Raw genomic sequence first — 20,488 nt, 5'->3', positions numbered from 1 at the left:
GATAAGTTTCTGGTTAGTGCATGAATTGTGGAATTATTTTGGTGAAAAGTCTTTTTTACTATTTTAGTCTAGTTGTAGCTGAGAAGTCAGCACAGATTGGAACAATCAGACTGGCTTTAGCCCTGGACATGCACAGCAGAAATGTAAATTAAGTTCTCATTATTTATAGCAGACTCTAAAAACTCATGCAGGGAAAAATGGATTCTCTGTGTGAAACTGAGGTCTAATTATAGCTGTATGTGGCTATCAGAAAACATCTTATTTGTAAGATCAGCTGGAGCAGCTCACATTTCAGAGCTGTCATCTCAGATTCTCTGAAAACTAAGCAGATGTCTTTGTTTGGTTCCATGTTGTTTATCGTTTCAAAGTTTTCACATATTCCTGTAGCATATAGCTCTTTCTATTGCAAAGACTTTGGACCTGCAAACAGCACAGAACTAAAGCCATGACATCTGTTAGGACATTTGAGTTTCTGCAGGTCTGGGATGAATGTTCTCAGTGGTTACATTACCACTTTGCTACTGATCAGAGACCACAAGTAAGGAAAAGGAGGATCATATTATCAAGATCAAGCACCAAATTAGTTGGTCTCATGAGTGGGTGGATTTGGAAGACAGAAGTGCTCAGCCCACTCAAAAAGTAGTTGTACCCAGTGGTGAACTTTCCTTTCTCTGTTAAGTGCAGGAGGGCCTACATGTCTGTACAGTTCTTATTAATTTGGACCCAAAGCCGGAACAGATTCAGATGTTTCCCATCTTTAGGTGGTATATCAAAAACATACCAGGTTTTTAATTTTGAAGGGCAGAACTTACCAGAAAAATATACTTATCCTTTTTCTTCCAGTTTGAACACAATGATCCTGGAATTTAAGCAGACAGTAGGTCCCACATTCAGCCAGCCTAAACTGCTGAACTGAAATTTCTGCATTTGGTGTTTTCTACTGGATAGCTGCCTGTGAAGACCTGCAGTCACATACATTAGACACATGGTCCTGGAGGAATTAGAATAATTTAAACCTTAGTGAGCTGTGCCACTTGGGACATATTTCATTTCTGAAAATAAAACTATAAATTGAAAGTGCAGATGGATATGTTGCTGTGGTAAATCTAAGGGTCTTAATAGATTCAATATTTTCACTGTCACAAGTCTACATGAGTAAATCATGAGATGTTATTTACTAGATGAAAAAGTTATTCTATTGTAGTTGATATTCCTATTTGACTTGCACTGTCATTTTTCCTTTCTTATACTGTGATGTTATGAATTACTTAAAATTGATCAAATTAATGGTACTACAAAGAAAAGAGAAATTGGTTTTCTTAGCAACCTATATTCAAAATGTGTCTGAAAACTTCATATGTAAAACAGCATTTATTATACCTAATGTTAGATATTAAGTATGCCCTGGTATTGCCATTTATATATTGGCATTCAACCACAGACATGAGGTAACAGAGGTATGAGAAAAATGGGAGAATCACCCAATTACATATAAAATAATTATAGTAGCAGCTGGAAAGTGACTCAGGTGATCACAGGAGTCAAGTCTTTTCTGTCCTTTTCCATTAGAAGTTTTAGATAACTGCCCTATAGAGGAAGGAAGAGAATTCCAGTTTGACCACTGGTAGAAATTAAAGTTGCTGGTTAAAATAAAGAGTCATAGAGGTGCATGTTTGTTGTAAGCTGAAATATAAGCAGTCATGGCATGGCATGTCAGCCTCATTTCACAAGCCTCATTTCACTTTTTAGTTTCTTTTTGATTTAGTGAACATTTATAGTTGAAAGCAAGGTCTTTTAATCTGCATGCATACAGACACTGATAACTGGTAGTCTTGAAATGCAATTAAAATAAGTTTGTGAGATCAGTAACCTTTAATTGTAGCTAGTGCCTCCTGTCACTGGTACTCAGTCTGGTCTGTCTTCATGTGAACTTCACATCTCAAGCACTAGTGACAAATAGTACTCCCTTTTGTTACAAGGGTGAAAAACAAGTAGTCTTGTCCTCTGCATTTGAAACTATTCTTTTGGGATTTTTGGCTGAATCACCAGTATGGAACTCCGCACTAGGAGTTAGAGGGCTAGAAATCAGTCTCAACTGAGTTTGTATCTCTGATCTCTTTGTAGATCATCTGAGTTTTACTTGTTCTGTACAAAATGCAGTTCTTTAAATAATTTTCTCTGCCCACCATCTGTTTTCCCTCCCTCTTGAATCACTTCAGATAATGTCTCCATGTCTTTTGCTACCAATTTCAAGCTGCTTTTACAGTCAAGTTAAGTGTAGTATTTTTGTATTGCCCCTTCAACTACTCTCCTCCTGTGGACTTCTCCATTATGTATTTGTGTGGTTCTTTCAGTACAGCCTGCTATGCGGAACCACTGTTCTATCCTCATTTAAGTTCACTGGGAATAATGCTGATATTTTGCATGCTAGACTAGAGAAAATGATTATTATCACTGTGCCAAAAATCCTCAAATACCTTTTGCTTTTTAGATGTCATGCAAAATGCTCCTCAGTGGCATATTTTTTTTGTGTTTCTTCTTTGAGTTCCATGTTTCTTATACTACAGAAATGCTTTTGCAATTGGCCTAAAAAATCCCAGAAGTGACTAATGCCCATTTCTCACTGCCAGAAATGGAATTCACTCCTACTGTTATACTAAAGTTTGAATTTCATACTATGAATGCTAAAAAGGCAAAGAAATATAAACGCCTTTTCTGTGTCTGACAGGCTCTGGCAGAATCTATTACTTTTGTCCTTCATTTTTTCTTGTGTGGGTCTGGTTTTTTTCCTTTAAATTAAATTTTTCTTTATATATGCATTTTAACTTAATTGTCTATGATACATTGTTTTGTGGGGTTTTTTTCCCATTTGACACTAACCTTGAAATTTGTACTTGGCACTCACCCAACATTTTTTCCTGACTATCATGTGAATTCCATGAAAACTCCTAAAGTTTAGTCACTTTGGGGATTATTTGATTTATTGTTCTTCTGGACTAAATCTTGAGAAAGAGTACCTATTTCATTGTTAAAATACCTTCCGATCTCATGTCCTGTCTTATTAAATTCTATTGATTCTGTAGCCCAGCTATAAAGGCTGAAAAATTAAATAAAACTCTACCAAAAAAACTCCAGTAAAAAAAAAAACACTGGAATTAATTTGAAAAGAAAGGAAAATTTTCCTTTGAGCGTAGGCCTCTTTCTCAACAATTGGCAAATGCTTTTATATGATACTACAGGAAAACCATACTCAGACATGCCAGCTGAATTTTGCATTGTATTGAGGCAGGAATGAAAATGCTTAATTTGCCAGAGGTAGACAAATAAGAGTGGGTCTGTATAAAACCTGTAGCTTACTAACACTCCATTGCTGTGGTTTTTAGAGTGACACTTTTACCAGCCCTGCTGCACAGCATGGGGCATGGTTACATGGTTACAGATGAGAGAGCACAGTGCTCTGCTCCTCAGGACAAAGTTTTCTGCCCGCCCCTCTCCCCCCCCTTTTTCCCAATTGGTGCTCGCGGACACTGGGAGCTTCTGCCAGCTGATAATTACACATTTCCCATTTGTGCACAGTGCTGGGAAACATACTGAAGGACTGAGAGGTTAATTATAATTAGAGGTGTGGTGATTGAGAAGACAAAGAGTCTGGGTGGGTTGACTACAAGCTTTAAATGTCATAGCCAGTTCACCTCCAGGCTTTCATTAGCTCAGGATCCGTCAGCCATCTTTTATGTTCTTCTGTGTGTAGTCATGTTGCAGATATGGCACATTTAACAAACTTAAATAAAACTTGGCAGGCCCGATGGCAAATGAGATCAAGCAATAGTGCAAAAGAGGAGAATTGCAAAAATAATAATTTTGTAAAGGAATATGCCACTGAACAAGTAGCAACAGCATTTCCAGGTGCACCATGTTCAGTGGTTAAAATCGCAGAATTTAAATCTGACCAAATACTACATGTGGGTAGAACTGTACAAACAGCTATTGGTGAGAATCAGATACATCTGATAGATATAAGCATAAATAAGTCACTTGAGAGGATTTAGAAACTAAGATACCAAGGAAATTAGGCAAACTTTCAGAGAAAACTTGATTGTTATATGCAGTCATATGAACAGAAAGACTTTTACCAGATACTTTAATCTAGCAGGCAACTCTTTAATGAGAGCAGAAACTGGAAATTGCAGATGGAAAAGTACCCCACAAGATAAGACTGAGCAATTATTGAATTTGCTTAGTAATTCAGAAGCTCTCCATCATCTTGAGTCTATTACAAAAGATGACAGTTTCCTTCATCCCCAGGTGCTCAGGCAGGAGAAGGGAGAAGTTAGGGGTAATTCTGTGGCATCTGTTTGCAGGAGTACGAAACAGATTATTGCTAACAGTTTTTTCTGTCTTTAATATTGTGAAAAATATCAGTCACAGGGCTGGGCTGCTAATTAGACATCTTCCATGGAAGACCAAAATCCAGGACAATATGGCTTTGAGAAAATACAATTTAATGAAACAAAACAAAGTCATATTTCAAATACAAACCACTTGTTTCCTTGGCACAGCAAAAATGCTGAGATGGTTATTGAAACAAACACTTGTTCCTATGTATAAATCAGGAAGGAAGTTTATACATCCTGTCTACAATCTCAGATTCTGCACCCTCCTAAATTTAGAGACTGCTTTTCTTTCCTCTTGCTACCTCCAAGTGACACAGAGAAACAGAATCTAATCCCCTTGCATTACCATAGTGTATATGGTTACAGGTTGGATTTCCCATAGGCAGCTCTGGCTTTGATATTTCTTAGGGTGGTTGCTGTGACTTAGAGACCTAAATGGCTTTTTTTTTTTTTTTTTCCTAGTGCTTTCTCAGTTATTTTGTTCAGGTGGTTTTAACAAGAAATAAATCTATTATTTTGGTTGGTAAAAGAAATTATATATAAGCACAACTTAGCTACAAAAATGGGGGGGTAAAGATGGGGGACCAGTACAGATTGAATTATTGAATGAGTACTACTGGAACAGAATTAAGAAGAAATATTTGATGCAAATATGGGGATAAAAAAATTTATTTTGCAAAATATTGTATTAATCAGAAAAAATTATCAGAATTTGCCTAATTTAGGTATTTAAAAAAATACTCAGAAACTATAGTTTTCTAGACATGGTACTTATATTATTTTGTCTGTTCTAGGGGCCCAAGTAAGCCATTTTCTCTGGGCACATAACTAATTTTTTTCGAGTTGGCTATATGGACAAAGCCACTGTGTTAGAAAAAGAAAATAATTTAAGTGCATAGATAAATTCTGTGCAGCTCCTCTTGCCCTGATAACAGGCTTTTGCTCATTTTATTTTCTAGTGTAGATGAAGCCATTGGAATTCTCTCATTTGTATTTACTGAGACTAGATTTTTACTTTTCATGTTTCATGGTCCTTTAGGAAGCATTTTTAATGTTCCTAATAGAAAAGATATTTTTAGCAGGATAGAAAAGTCAGTGGCAAAGTGAGGCGTTTTCACTTAAAAATAATTTCATACCTTTGAGAAGCATCCTCTTTGTATCTGCCCTATTAGAACTATTAAAATCTATTTCTGATTAGTCTTAAGCAAGCAGAGACACTGAGCTATATGTCCATTTGTGACAAGCATTACTGGAGCTAAGGTATGAGCAAAGAACTAAGGTATGAGCACAAAAGTGTTTAATTTCAGAATGCTGAAGAGAGAAGCTCTTCCACAGATGTGGAAAGTACTGTTGTCTGACCAGAATGGCAGTAGTAAGACACAGTACCTTACAATGGGCAGCTCCTTGCATTCCGGTGGTTCGTGCCCTTCACACCAGAGTATTTTGATATTGGCTTTCCAATATCTGATGTCTAGTTTTCCAGTGTCTAAAGGGGCCATGAATGCATAATATTAACAAAAGTTGATTTTGGGAATGTCCTGTGAAAGCAAAGCTGCCAGTACATACGTACTTCAGTTTGTTTTCAAATACACGTGTATCACTTAGCTGTTTCATATTTTAACAAGTAAAACTAATTGAAACCTGCATGATCTTAGAATGTGCATGTGTAATTTATTTAACAGGTAAGGTTTTACTGTATTAGTTAATTGCTACTTTTTGATGCAAAGTGTTTTTACTCTTTATTTTTTCTTTCCTACTATCTCTGATGGTGAAGGATATTCAGAAATCTTTTTTGCAACTTCCCCAGTCATGCACACTGTCCGTCCAACATTCTATAAGGGTATTGTCTTCCTTTTTTATCACTATCAATGCAATAGAGCCAAAATCCTATAAGGGTTTGCACTTGGGGCATTTGCAGTCCATTCAGTGCCACATGCCATAAAGGGAGGAGTGTACCACCTTCATACCTCCCTTCTGTCCTACCATTTCCCATTACCCTGACCATGTTCTCACTTTCCAGCTGTCTGCATTTTACTTCCAGATGAATAATATTTTTCAGAATTTTGGCAGTTAGGTACTTTTTAAGTATTTGGCAGTTTTTGTGGTACAGAGCATGCTCAGTAAAGTAATAGATTTTACTTTATAATACCTTAGTGTAATAACTGCCTGGGATTAAATTTCAAAATACAGCACTTTAGTCACTAATTTCCAGTAACAGAATCAATGAAAAATGTGCTATACTTTCCCTCTATATGGTCTAAATTAACATAGCAACTTCTTTTAATTTTTTTTTAATGTATGAAGTCACAATTGCATATTCTGCTTTGTTTTTCTATTGTGTATTTAGTTCAACCACTTTATCCAAGGATCAGAAATGTTACAACAGCTGCTGCTGAGACCTATGCCAATATCAGTTGGGAGTATGAGGGACCAGATCATGCGAACTTTTATGTTGAATATGGTGTAGCAGGCAGTAAGAAGTCATTTCATTAAATTCTGCTAAAGTTTTGAGATGTATTTTTGAAGATTTTTATAGTAAATGGGGTCTTAAATTGACCCAGTGTTAATGATATCTCTGAAATGTCTTAAATTGTTTTTTAATTTGATCAGGAAGATTAAATAATTTTAATTTTAATAAACATCAATGTTTAGCAGGTTTTTTGATGAATAAATAGAATATGAACCTTTGTTCCTTTGTATTATTTTATAAATTATTTTGAACTTGAACTTCTAAAAATGTAGTTTGCATGAAGTTTTTTATCATGAAGTGATTACATGTGTAAAAATGCGATTACTTGCATTAAAATAGGATATAAGGATTTTCCTAAATTATGCCAAATTCAGGAAAGAAAAATTATTAAATAAGATATCCTTTGTTAAATTAAGCCTTAAAATAGGATATAAACCAATTTATATACTCTTATTGCCTAAAACCAGGTTTAAAACTTTGGTAATAATTAAAATAAAGTTAGCTAATAAAAGCAAGATAATTCTTTTCAAATACCCCATCCTTCTAAAGTTATGACTAAAGGTGACTAACCTGAAAATTGGACTGAAAATGCATTTTTCTGGATATTGGCCAAAGAAACAGCTGAGATTGTCCTAGAAAAAAGATGCAAGAGAGATTCAGATTTTGAAGTACAACTTCTTGACCAAAATAAATATTGGCTGAAACTGCAGAAGGGTCATTTAATTAAATTACTAAAATCTATTTTAATGTATCTCATAATTACAAGTTCAATAAGCGTTTAAAAATAAATTAAATTTGTATTTCTTTAGTACAATGGAACAAATGTTTAAAATAGTTTCATAATTACTGTACAACGTATTCTTCAATATGTTGCATGCAATTTATTACTCATAATTTTATATAATTTTATTATTTTTGAGAGAACAACTATTTTTCTCAGATGATCCATAGTTTAGTCAAGTAACTGTCAGTAGTATTTTGTCTAGAAACTTTCAGTAATACAGATAAAATTAAAATTCCAATATGTTGTTTTCCTAAAATTTTTATAGGCAAAGAAGATTGGAAAAAAGAAATTGTAAATGGTTCTCGAAGCTTCTTTGTCTTAAAGGGTTTAACACCAGGAACAGCATATAAAGTCCGAGTTGGTGCTGAGGGCCTGTCTGGTTTTAGGAGTTCAGAGGATGTGTTTGAGACAGGTCCAGGTGAGGCACACTGTACCAATTCTGTATCCTAGTCAGAATCACGGTAGATCAACTACTGAAATGCTGAACTTCTTCTAGCCAAGAGGTGTTGCAGCTAGAATCTTTGCATGTTCCTTTCATAGAGCAAAGTTAAATGATTTTATAAACTCCTAAATAATGCCAGTAAATTTATATGTAGATAATGAATGTTTCCTTCCTTTCAATTCACTCTACTTGACTGATGTTTGTACTAGGGGCAAGATATGCCCTGCTCACACTCCATCTGTGTGCTGTGCACTGAAGATGACCTATTTCTTATATTTCCAGTCAGTATAATTAGATGGCTGTATTTAAATAACGTCTCTTTTTATAGAGCTAAAATGTTTGCATAATCAGAAATTGCAGGTTCAATTTTATGTCTCATGTAATCTATTTATACCAGTGTTAAGACATTCCTACTTGTAAATCTTTCTTTTCCTGCCATATACTAGTTTTATATGGATTTTGATGTCACACATATATCCTGGGAATCAGTAAGGCTGTTTAAGTTCCTTATGTTCATATTGCAGTCCTATTTCTTTGTCAGCAAATCAGCAATGCCTGCCAATTCCACTCAGGAAAAAGTTTCTATTGGAAGGTTTTTGATGTTATGCTGAATATGTTGTTGCCATCACATGCCATGCCATCATCATGTTCTTGGTCAGCTGTTATTATTTTCATCTTTGCTAGCCACTTCTGCTCATTCCAAGCAATTTGGTTAGTGCAGAGTTATATAGCAGTAGCCCCACCAACTCCAGAATGGTATGTTATAAGAAAGTAATGTAAATATGAAAATACACTTGAAGATTATGTTATAATTATCAGGCAACAACATAGATAATGGGTATGCCGGTTTGAAAGGAAGCACTTTCTAAAATCATCATTTTTTTGCTTTTTTTTTTCCATTTCTATTCACAGTTTATCATGTTGCAGGAAGGTTTGAAAACATAGTGCTGAATAACAGTGCCAGGCAAATATGTACAGGCTGAACACAGAGCCAGAAACAGCTAGTGGTACAAAAACCTACCTGTAAAATATTATGAAAATACACATCTGAAGCCTAAAGAAGCTGTAAACAAGGATCAAGATTATAATATAATTCAAAACAAGCTGCATGGAAACCTTCCCAAAAGCATCTTTCTGCACAAAAAGTACTGAGCTAGTAGATAAGGATTCCTGTACTTACCCAGTCATGTTGACTCATGCCCTTGTTTAGTTAAGGAAGAAAGGACTTTAGACACTCCTTTCTGCTTCTTGATAATGGAAAGTTTCAATGCTCAGCATGAAAATATAAACATAGCCTATTTCTTACAGAAAAATCTTGTGTCTTCAGCCTAGGTCAAAGCTTTTAAACACTGCAAGCAAAAAGATGGATGGGACAAAGAGACTAACACTGGAATATATCCTTCATTAGGAATGAAACTCTGATAATTCAAATATGAGGCTTTTCCCACATTTTATTCTTTGACAAGCATTCCTATAGAGCGTCTTCACAGTGTACAGGTTTATGTTTTTGGGCATTCTCAGTACCGTGTTCTGCATTGCCTCCTGCATTAGTGGTTCACCAAGATGCAAGTTTTTTCTGCCTGAAGCAAATAATTTTCTTAGTATAGGCAGGAAATGTGCCATTTTTAAAGATGCACAGAGATCTAGAAACCCTTTCCTACTAGAAATGCAGTAAGTTAATACTGAAACCTGCATAAGTAAGTTTTCATCTTCCCATCTATCTTGCGTATTTTTATGCATGAGTTGCTTTGACTTGATGCTCTTTCTTACTACATTTGAAAGTGAATTGTGCTTTTGCATTTTGTTACAGTATGTATTAAACAACATTTAATGCCTTATTATGAATGCAGTTGCGCAAAACAATTAAAACCTTAATATGAAAACACAGTTTCTTTTATTTTCATTTGTAGTTCAGAGAAAGATTCCCTTTGTGATTTTTTTAATTGCCACTTTTTAATATTTATATATATATATATATATGTATATGTGGCATAAAGAGTATAAATATTTAGGTATATAAATGATATATTTATATGACATGTAGAGACTTTTATGCAAAAATAGTTGAAATTCTTAGGCATATGAGTCAGTTTTTAAAATATCAGAAAACATAAACAAGAGCTGAGAAATCTCCTGATTGTATCTCCACAATAACCAGGCACATTAACTCATTGAATTATTTAAATGAAAATCAAGTCACAGTTTTGCCCTGTAAGACCACAAATTAGCATTTAAAGAAAGAGTTAATTTTAGCACAGTACTTCTAAAGTGGAATACACACTGGTCTTCTCTGTGGAATGGACTGGAGATACTGTATCCAGACATAAGAAGTACTTTGCATTTTCATAGAATCCCTCAGGAATGTGGGATCATTGGCACCTGCTTTTCCAAGGTACCTGTCTCACACTCCTTAACTAGAAAATGGCACTGAGACACTGGCTTGAATTCTGTTTATTGAGCAGCTCTTCATAGAGTTTCATACTCTTGGCTTTGGGTCTGGAGAGGAAACTGAAGAATGAAGATAGGTTTGGATGGGTGTTCATCTTATTCCACTTCATATTTTCTTCTGTTTGGAGCATGTATCCCTAACTCCTCTCACTCTTCCCACTTTCTCCCAGCAGCAAATCCTAAGTCAAGAATAAGGTTTTAAAGGGTGCTTCATTGTTTATTTTTAGTTGAAATTGAATGTTAGGGCCCTTGAATGACCCATCTGTTTTCCCATTTCAGAATGATGGGAATGCATTAGCTAATCAGTATTGGCTTTTTATTCATTTTTAGAATGCGATTGACACACTTGTGTGAATTGTAATTTGCAGCTTCATTTTAGTAGTTTACTTAATTCAAAATGGTTGAAAATAGTTTTGAGGTTTGTGGAAAACCATGTAGTATGCGTGTAGGTTTTGCAAAGTAGGTGCTAAGCTTAAATGTTAACAGACTTCTTATATACTGAAAAGTAACTTCTATGCAGAGGTACTTGGAAATATTCTGAATAATGAAAATACAAAACACAGAATCACTGTTTCCTTAATGCTATCTAATTTTCACAGTGAACGCTATTCTTTAATGAACATTATATTGGCTATTATTTATCTGAATTAGCATAGCATTTAAATGCAGCAAAACATAATTTTTCTTTTTTTATCTCTAGCAATGGCAAGCCGGCAGGTAGACATCGCTACTCAAGGATGGTTCATTGGTCTAATGTGTGCTGTTGCTCTTCTGATCTTGATTTTACTGATTGTTTGCTTCATAAGGAGGAATAAGGGTGGCAAGTATCCAGGTATGCTATTTGACCAGGATAGTAAAATTCATCTGTTGGTAACCCATTACGACAGATCTCAGGCTTACTGGAAAATTACATTTGCTGCTGGTTTACATTTACACTGTGTATTTGGCAAATCAGTCTTATCATTTGGTGGGCTTGACAGGAGCCATCTGCCTATAGGTAGAAAACCTACATCTATTTCAGTGTAAGAGAAGGACCTTCTTCATTCTTGGAGGGTCATAGCAGAGCATGACCTCTCTAGAGAGGTTTGAGCTTTGTTTGGAGCAACACCACTAGTGCACTTTCCACTTTCTGAAGTCCAGTGCAGATAGGTTTAATCCACTAACATGCATCGAATTAGAATTTATTTGGTCAGAAAGTTCAGATTATAGTCACTGGTTACTTTAAAGTATGGGGAATGCATGCCATAAGACAAATCTCTTCATATGTTATACTGTTTCCAGTACCTGGAGTTCCTTCCCAGAATCTGTGTCATGCTCAGCCTCTGCAGTTTTGCAGCTAAGTTTAAAGTTACCATCCTTCAGTTAGGCCGGGTTTTTTTTCTATAATTTTTTTATTTCTAAGGGGAGATGTAGAATAAGCAGTTTTTTATGGTAGGTGTAAAAATGACCAAGTATGTTTTATAATTTTTCATTAAAAATTGGAACTACACAATGTATGTCATCTATCAAAACATGCATCCCTCCTGGTATACATATTACAAAACATGTGTGTGGACATATAGGTATTATATATATCTTTCCTTGGTCTTATGTTTCTTTCTATGGAGTAGGTCCATAGACCAAAGCTGTCTTGAAAAGGATAGTGAGAACCAGTTTGAACAGTGCTGCCAGATAGGATCTCAGAGCAGCTGTTGAGGTATGAGTAGCTATGAATGAACTTCACATGAGCATCAAAGGGATAATCTGATTTTTCATTCTCCTATTCTAGCTACAATAGAAAGTACAGTTGCTAAGTTTCATGTAAAATCTTGATTTCATGAAAAAATTATTTTCTCCTAAGGTTTGGAAATAACAAAAATATCCAGACTCTAGAACACTTATTTAACATCAACTCAAACTTCTTGGGGTTCATACTGTTGATTTGGGTATGAAAAAGAGGGATGCACTTAGAAAAGTACAAAAGAAAAATCACACTTGGTTTGATTTTCTCCTGCTTGTTTTGACCAGCGCACTTCTGAAAAATTAGTGTCAGGGAGCTCTAAGAGTTTTAGCTCTTCACAGGGATTTCTGCTGGAATAGAATAGCTGATTATTTTTCTGAGAAATTCACTTTATTAAGTACAAGAATCCTACTCTGCCCTACCTAATTGTTAGATTGTTTTACAGAGAAAGCAAAGATTTGTGGTGACAGGAAGAATTAGGTAAGTTTCTGTTCCAGTTGCATATGGCTATGAAGAAAAGATAAAGGAACATAGTGTTACATAGAGTTATATGATAGGCTGAAGACATAATCTTAGGGTTTTTTCCCTAATATTTGGATTTTTTAAAGAGAAAATGAGATAACAGAGGATATAGAAAAAGTGATTCAGATGACTGAAACAACTGAAGTGATGAAACTTAAAAGAGTAGGGAGGACATGGAGTGAACCATCATCTAGAGGAGGGTAAAACAGGTTTTGAGTAAAAGTGAAGAGGGCAGTTGGATGCTAAGATTGTCATTACTTTGTGGATCCTTGATATTCTGTCCTTTTTGCTATTTCTGCCGAATTATTAGTTGTAAGGTATATGTTCTTTCATGCACAGATACATGTGCACATACACACAGATATATAAAGGTGGACCTGGACTGTTTAAAAGATTTCTAGAATCAGTATGTACTGGTGTTTATAGCAGTGACTTTGTATTTCTTGGGTCATTGCAAATGTACTGTTCCACAGGTAGTGACAAATGAAAGCACTAAGTTATGAAATCTACAAAACTTTAAGTTATGAATTCTTTTTCATCACATTTTTTGCACGTTATCTTGAGGTTGCCTGTGGTTTGTAGAAAGTTATCAATTGCTTCAGTATAAAATTGTAGTATCCTGATATATCTCAAGGTGTTACACATTATTGCAATTATGGAGTTAGTAAATACTTTCAGGAACGATTCATATCCTCTTAAATAACAGCAAATAAATTAATGATGTACAGATAAAGTATGGAAATAACCAGAGTAAAAGACAAGAGGCTAGGTATTGGATTATATAAATGTATCTGCTAGACAAGGGAAAGATTTGAATAGATGCCAGAAAAACAGAAATGAAAAGGCAAAGGGAAGAACCAAATATAATTCTTAAAGTCAGTAAATTGTTTTATCCTGTCAACAATCGTAACTTAAAGGAATACATGTCATCTGTAAATACCTGACTCCTCAGGTGTTAGTGGGTTTCTATGTCAAGATGCTACATTGATTATTTTATAAGGACAAGTTATATGCCTGGATTTATTCCCACCAGTGAACAAGGATTAAACCTGAAACCAGAGTGTGCAAGAAATACAATTGTGTAAAATTTAGGTTCCAGTATATGTGACTTTGCATTGGGTTTGATCATGTAGAAAAGAAGAACTTAACAAACCATGAGAATGGTTTTTAAGAATTATTTTGAGAATTATTATTAATGGAAAATGTATCTAAAATTCTCTGGAGGCTTACTACATGAAATTAAGGCAGAAAATGTACAAACCGACAGTGAAAAAAAAAGTGAATCTGATTCAGATTGAGAAGAATATCAAGAAGAAATAGAGAACATTGTTAAGTAGAACTAAATAATCAAATATGATTAAACAATAACTCTTAATAATCTAAGTAAGTTATTTTAGTAGGATTTTTAACAATTTTCTCTCTTTAGACCTAGAAATAAAAGAAAGAAAAGTTCTGTTAATACAAAATGACATACAGTCATATTTGAAGGAAAATAAAATTTTATAACTAAATAACTGATCTTTTTCTTAAAAAAAAAAACCCTAATAGCCTAAGGCCCCATTTAAAAAATTAGCTTTTATTCAAACCACATTTCTGCCAAATGTGATCAGTTTGAGAAATTAAGGTCTTAGATTTTCTCATCTTGCAGTTTAATGATTAAAAATTACTATTTCAAATATTATAGTGAAGGAAAAAGAGGATGCACATGCTGATCCAGAAATACAACCTATGAAGGAAGACGATGGAACATTTGGTGAATACAGGTGAGCAGCTGATGTGGTTTGTCGTGTTCACTGTTCATGTCACACATGTACTGTATATAGTATCACACCTATTAATTTAAGACTAACTTTTTTTCCATGTCAAGGATTCTGTATCCAGTGTTATTTAGAACTAAAAATAGCATTTCAACCACACCATTAGAAAAAAAAAGTTATCCAAGCTTAATATAATCCATTTGCTAATGCAAGGTGAAAACCAGATTCAAACACAATTGTATGTGTTCGAAAGTCCAAGTGTGGAATCTTTATTTACAAAGCCACCTTTCAGATAGTTCAAATGCCAGATACAGTGTCCTTTCAGTTAGGGCACTATGGTGAGCATTATAGTTTTTGAAAATAAATTTCTAGCTGAAGCCTAATAAAGACAATCTGGTGTTGACTGGAAAACAAATGCATTTAAAATAGCTGGCAGTACTAACATCTAATCCAATAACAAGTGATGTTATACACAGAGGTGAAGAAATGTCCTACAAGAAAGCAAATCTCCCCTTCATGTATTTCAGTACAAGATATATAGCAAGCAGCTTCAAAGCATGCAACACCGCTCTTACTCCTGACTCTTCCTTTATACCAGCCAAATCTGGCATTACCAAAAGCGTGCCTTGGCAAGACTATTCATACAACAGCTATGAATATAGCTTATTAAATAAGCAGTTTATTTGGGTTTTGATTACTACAGAAAATAATATTATTTTCTAAATAAATCAATATAATTATATTTTATGTGGGTGTTATAATAGGTAGTGCATTCCTGTGCCAAAAGCAGTGTAGAAGTCCTTTATTATTGCAAAGATTTGACATTTACAAATGTACATAGAAAAAGCAGTTTTTTCAAGAAGGATCTACTTTGTTACCATAGGTTTTCTTAGAAGGGAAAGGTACGTCTTGATCTGACAAGACTAGATGTACAGTTCTGAATGCTAAGGAGCAGTTTCTGTTTATTCTTCTTTGATTAAAAACAATATATTTTATCACAGCTCTAAGTACATATGAATTACCTAAATTCAACAGATAAAAAGGGAAGTGTGAAGCAATCTTTGGAAATAGAGTTAAAAAAATACTGTTTAAGTTTTCCTAGGAAGCCTAGTTTGCATACTCCTTTATTGCTCCACTGATTCTTGATACATGGAACTTTCAGCAGCAGAAACTGACCTTTGTGCAGAATTGTACAAATGATACAACCTCAATACATGTTTTCTCAGGCCTGGAATAAGTATTCAAGCCTGCTTTCATGTGTGACCTGTAGCAAGATTTGAATTTATGTCTCCATATTTAAGTGGGTTGAGTTAATCTAAAGAATGATCTAGAGCTTTATTAAATTATTTCATAATGCATTTATTCACTCATGTCTGGTGAATATGGGCAGATGCCTGCCAAGCTTTCACACTTGTTCACCTGAACAATGAATTCTATGTACCCTGCGAAAACTCCTTTTTAAAATGTATTTCTGTGTAATTAGTCTATACTGGGCTTTCCTCTTTTTTCCTTAGAGACAGGGCAGGAGCAGCAACCAGTCAGATTACAGAAGATATCTTGTCATCCTCTCTGCAGCCCAGCATCACTGCAGTCACTCAGTTCCCAGTTTGTCTGCCTCACATGATGCGGTGCTTCTTTGAGGAAAAAGGGTATAGGGTTTCCTTTGGAAAAAAAATGTAATTTATGAAAAATCTAGGAATTCGAGTATTTTGAACTTTTTTCATCACTTCAGGTCCATGTCTGCTTGGACAGGAAAGAAACTGGACAAGAAAAAGAAAAGAAAAGGTAGCTGTGCCAATTCTCCTGAAGCAGACCCTGTCTTTACCAAAGCAAAGTCTGTGAGATCTGACAGATCCAACTTCTTCAGAAGGTCAGGGGATCAATACTCCAGCACCAGATCAGAGACCTCCTACACCAGGAGGAGGGCTAGGCAGTCTTCAGAGCTTACAAGGGTTTGTTCTGTCTCTGCTTCCCTCTGCCGAGAGGAAAAGAGGTCAGACGAATGGAAGTACAGGCATGGCTCTAGACATCATGATTCTGAGCAACAGATAATGGGGTCGGAGGAGGGCTCAGATTCTGAGGCAGGACAGCCATCCCCTTTCCAGCAACCCCTCAGCTGCAACTCAGTTGGTGGCTTACTGCCAAGGCAGCATTCTTCTCTCCAGCACAGCCAGACCCCAAACTGCAGCTCAGATTCAGAAGACACTCAGAGCTCCTGCCACAGGAAGGTAAGACCTTCTACTACTACTCACCTCTCTGAATCTGAAAAGAATTCACTAATGAAATCTGTGATCTTGCCTGAGCTGGCCACTGTTTTAAAGGATGCTTTGACAGCAGCCAGACAAAGCATAACATCTGTAGCACAGGCTAGGCCCCATTCAGTAAAGCATCCCAGGGTACCAATTGTAGAAGTTCCCCTGGTTCCTTTAGAAGCATCTGGGAGCAGTTCCCAGACTTCTGAATCTGATCATATGGACAGCTTAAAAGATCAGACATCTTCTGGGAAGGAGAAACCTGAGGCTTACAAGGTTGAATCAGTCCTTGAGGATGGGGAGGCGGCATCTGAGTCCCCTACAGAAGATCCAGAAGGACCAGATCCTCTGCGTAAATTTGACATGGAGAATCAGAATTACCTGTTCGAACACATAAAGAGAGTGCTAATGCTACAATCTTCCAAATCTGAATGTGCTTCAGAAGAACTGCTTATCCCCTCTGAAAAATGCAAGGTAGATAATGCACTTCCTATCCATTCAGCTATGGAAGATCTTGTCTGCAGGATTTGGGGAAATCCTGAAGCCAAGCATGAAGTTCCACCAGTCCTGTGTAAGCTCTATCCTTTTCCAGTGGATAAAGCTGCTTTGTGGGGGACCTTGCCTGAGGTAGACAGAGCATTGGTTACTGGTAATTCTGTACTGTCAGTGCCTGATAATACAGATGCTCTCCCTAAAGATCCTACTGACAGAAAGATTGAGGAAGCAATTAAAAGGTCTTTCAAGCTAGTTGCAGCCCAGCTTGGAGTATCTATCTACTGCACTTACGCTTCTAAAGCTTTACTAATATGGTTAGAGGAAGAACGAGCCAGATTCAAAAAGAAATGGGTCCCATCTGGTGCCATGCAGAGGAAACGCAGGCTGTGTAAAATTGCAGCTAATTTTATCCATGATGCAGCTGAGGATTCTCTTAGCCTCACTGTTAAAAATGTGGCATGCCTCACTGTAGCCTGGAGAGCTCTGTGGCTGCGTCCTTGGAGCTCATCGCTAGATCTGAAATGTAAACTGCTGTCTTTACCATACACAGGGGGCAAGCTCTTTGGTGAATCCTTAGTCCAGATCATGAAGGATTTCTCAGAACACAAATGCTCCTTAAGTCAGATGAAAAAAAAGAGCTCTGTTGGAACCTCTTCCTGTTCTCCTCACAAGTGTCTGAGCTCCTTGCGTTCTCCTCCAAAGTTCAAAGGAGGGAAGGGAAAGTATAAAGTCTCACAATCATTTCATGCCAAGTACGAAAAGACATCTCACTTTCAGAGAGATACCAGACCATCAAGAGGAACTTTCTAAGAACATAGTCTTGCTTCCTAGTTTCTCAGGAACTGAGAAGAGTGAAAGACATGGAAATGTTTCAGTATTTCTGGACAAATAAACCCAGTGCTTAGAAAATTAGTTGTTTCAACGGAAGATTTAAATGATGAAGTTACTTAAATCTTAATGACTAATTAAGATATTCTAGAAAAATCATACCTCTCAGTTTTAGGGGAGGATTTTTTCACATTTTATTTCTAGGCCTCCTAGTGGTCTTGGGATGGTTTTGGATTTGTTTGAAATTTTGCACTCCTCATCTTCAACTAAGAGAATACTTTCTGTGTGAGAGTTGGCTGGTCTGCAAGACCAGACAACATCAGATTTTTCTGCCATAGTGATCTAGTGAAGGAAATAATGCTTCAGGAAATGCAGGTGTTTCAGGAATCACGAAATGATTGTGGATGCTATATTCCTGTGACTGGATGGATTCCTTCATTTTTACATTAAAAGGGAAAACAGTGCCTCTCTACCAATCTGCACTGCATTCTCAGTGCTTTTCTGAGTTGTAGAAGACTGAGACAGTAAATTGTGGACAGTCATTGTCTACACTAAGAATCTGCAAGAAACAGAATAACACACCACAGATGTGTGTTGAGGTCAGCATAGGTGTATAAATCAGCCTAAATTTTCCTCCTGGTCCATAATTCAAGAGAAATTAAAAAGTTATGACAGCTACAGACCCATGGGTTCACAGGTAGGAAGACTAAAGCAAGCAACTACAAGAGAAGGACGAAAGTCCAGTGGTTTGCAGAATGTTCTTAGAAGATAAGACCGCACAAAGTGCCTACAGTAGTAGGATTGCTAGTGTGGTAACACAGGATATTTGCACATTTTGGTGAAGTATTTTACCTCTATTCTTCAATATTTTGACACACAGTATTTTTCCTAGAAATTCTAGGAAATGCTGTGAGACACTGTGGCAGAGCGTTCTGGTATTGCTAGATAATATATTACTCTTCCTTCTTCTTCTGAGTTGATTAACAATGAAAATAAAGTTTGTAACTACAACTGTGGGTTTTTTTCCTCTTGTAGTTACTTGTAGCTTAGGTGTGTTTCCACAGGGACCTAGCCATGATTTGTGCCTCAGGACTGTAATTCTATGCTTGGCTCCTTCCGGAACAAGAGATTATCTCAATGGACTGCCTGAAGAACTGAATAGTCCAATTCGATTTGGCAGTGGTCTTAGTGTATTCTAATTTATCCACATGTACTTTCTTTGACAATTCTTGTTTTAATTCTTGAATACTTGTGTGATTAACAACTTTTTCAATACATTGCTTTTTAAAGCTAGAGCTTCATCATCCAGTTTTTCCAGCTTCTGCCAGGATTGAAGATTGAGTATTACAGATGTTAATGAAAAACTACTCAGAAGACGAATATAGGTGTGCTTAAGTCTTAGCTAAATAAGATATAGTAAAATGGTTTAAAGTCTGAATTGACTCTAATAATATTAGGACTCACAGTCCTAATAATCTAGGAGTGTGAGCAGAAACCTGTTAAGTCTAGAGACAGATTCTCCTGGAGTATTTAGGGAAGCAATAGCAGAAGGTATTTCTGTGGCTTTACCTGATTGCTTTTACTTAAACGTTTCTGGGCTATTGACCTAAGGTCACAGAAAAAGGAATTTACTGCCAACAGTTTTCATCTTCTGCATCCACTTTCTGTGTCTCACAGCCCACAGTGCTTTAGCCACTTTGTTTCATGTTGCCTTTCATCTGACAGCTGTGCTCTAAGGAAAAGTAGTATATTGCTAACCATATATTGAGTCTTTTTACATGTCTATGAATGTGGCAAAGTTTAGTTGGGAACTAGTTGCCTGCTGGACTGCAGAGGCATCGTAAAAGTGTCTTCCTCATTCTGACTGGTTGCTGCATGTACCCATTTCTAAGGAGGAAAAATTGAAAAGTTGAAAGAAGAAAGGAGATTTCAAGGTACATATTTCTTTCAATAACTGATAAGCTTGTGAAATAGAATTACTTTTTTTAAACAAATAAATTTGTACTTTACACTTATGTTATTGTTACCTTCATACTTTTTATATCTCTTAATAATTAGCTTCAAGTTTGATATATGTTTCATTTTACTAAGAAGAAAAAGAAATATCTTCATATAATAGCAATCATTAATGATTAATACTTAAATCATGGTTTCAGAGTATGCTTTAATATTAAGCACTTTTCTTACTGAAAAGAAGTGTATGTATGGTGGTGCATATAAGTACTTAGAAAAATGATTTGTACCTATGTGTCTTCTTTGGGAAATTTTCATCCTTAAAAAGATACTAGTATGGAATTTATTTATACATCAAAAAATAGTAAAAGTATGAGTACACTTAACTTCCATTGCTCTAAATAAAGAATTCATACCCATTCT

General features: G+C 35.8%; 1 protein-coding gene across 7 annotated transcripts in view; it reads left to right on the top strand.

Annotated features, from left to right (window-relative positions):
• NRCAM (neuronal cell adhesion molecule) overlaps positions 1-20,488 on the top strand; it is a gene marked incomplete at its 3' end in the record, with an annotated part of 143,496 nt that overhangs the window by 117,624 nt on the left and 5,384 nt on the right. For 2 of the 7 annotated variants that reach the window (XM_083860566.1, XM_083860565.1), the window contains 5 exons: positions 6,169-6,234; positions 6,742-6,867; positions 7,914-8,066; positions 11,239-11,370; positions 14,465-14,543. In XM_083860566.1, coding sequence (XP_083716692.1) covers positions 6,169-6,234; positions 6,742-6,867; positions 7,914-8,066; positions 11,239-11,370; positions 14,465-14,543 — 556 coding nt within the window. Of the gene's footprint in view, positions 1-6,168; positions 6,235-6,741; positions 6,868-7,913; positions 8,067-11,238; positions 11,371-14,464; positions 14,544-16,269; positions 18,095-20,488 lie in introns of those variants that run through there. The other 5 variants (XM_083860568.1, XM_083860567.1, XM_083860570.1 and 2 more) reach the window with 3 other exon arrangements.

Source organism: Zosterops lateralis, assembly GCF_965231275.1.
Source record: "Zosterops lateralis genome assembly, chromosome: 4".
In the NCBI taxonomy this organism is placed as follows: domain Eukaryota; kingdom Metazoa; phylum Chordata; class Aves; order Passeriformes; family Zosteropidae; genus Zosterops; species Zosterops lateralis.
The sequence above is the reverse complement of the archived record's forward strand: the minus strand, read 5'-3'. Positions and strand labels throughout refer to the sequence as shown.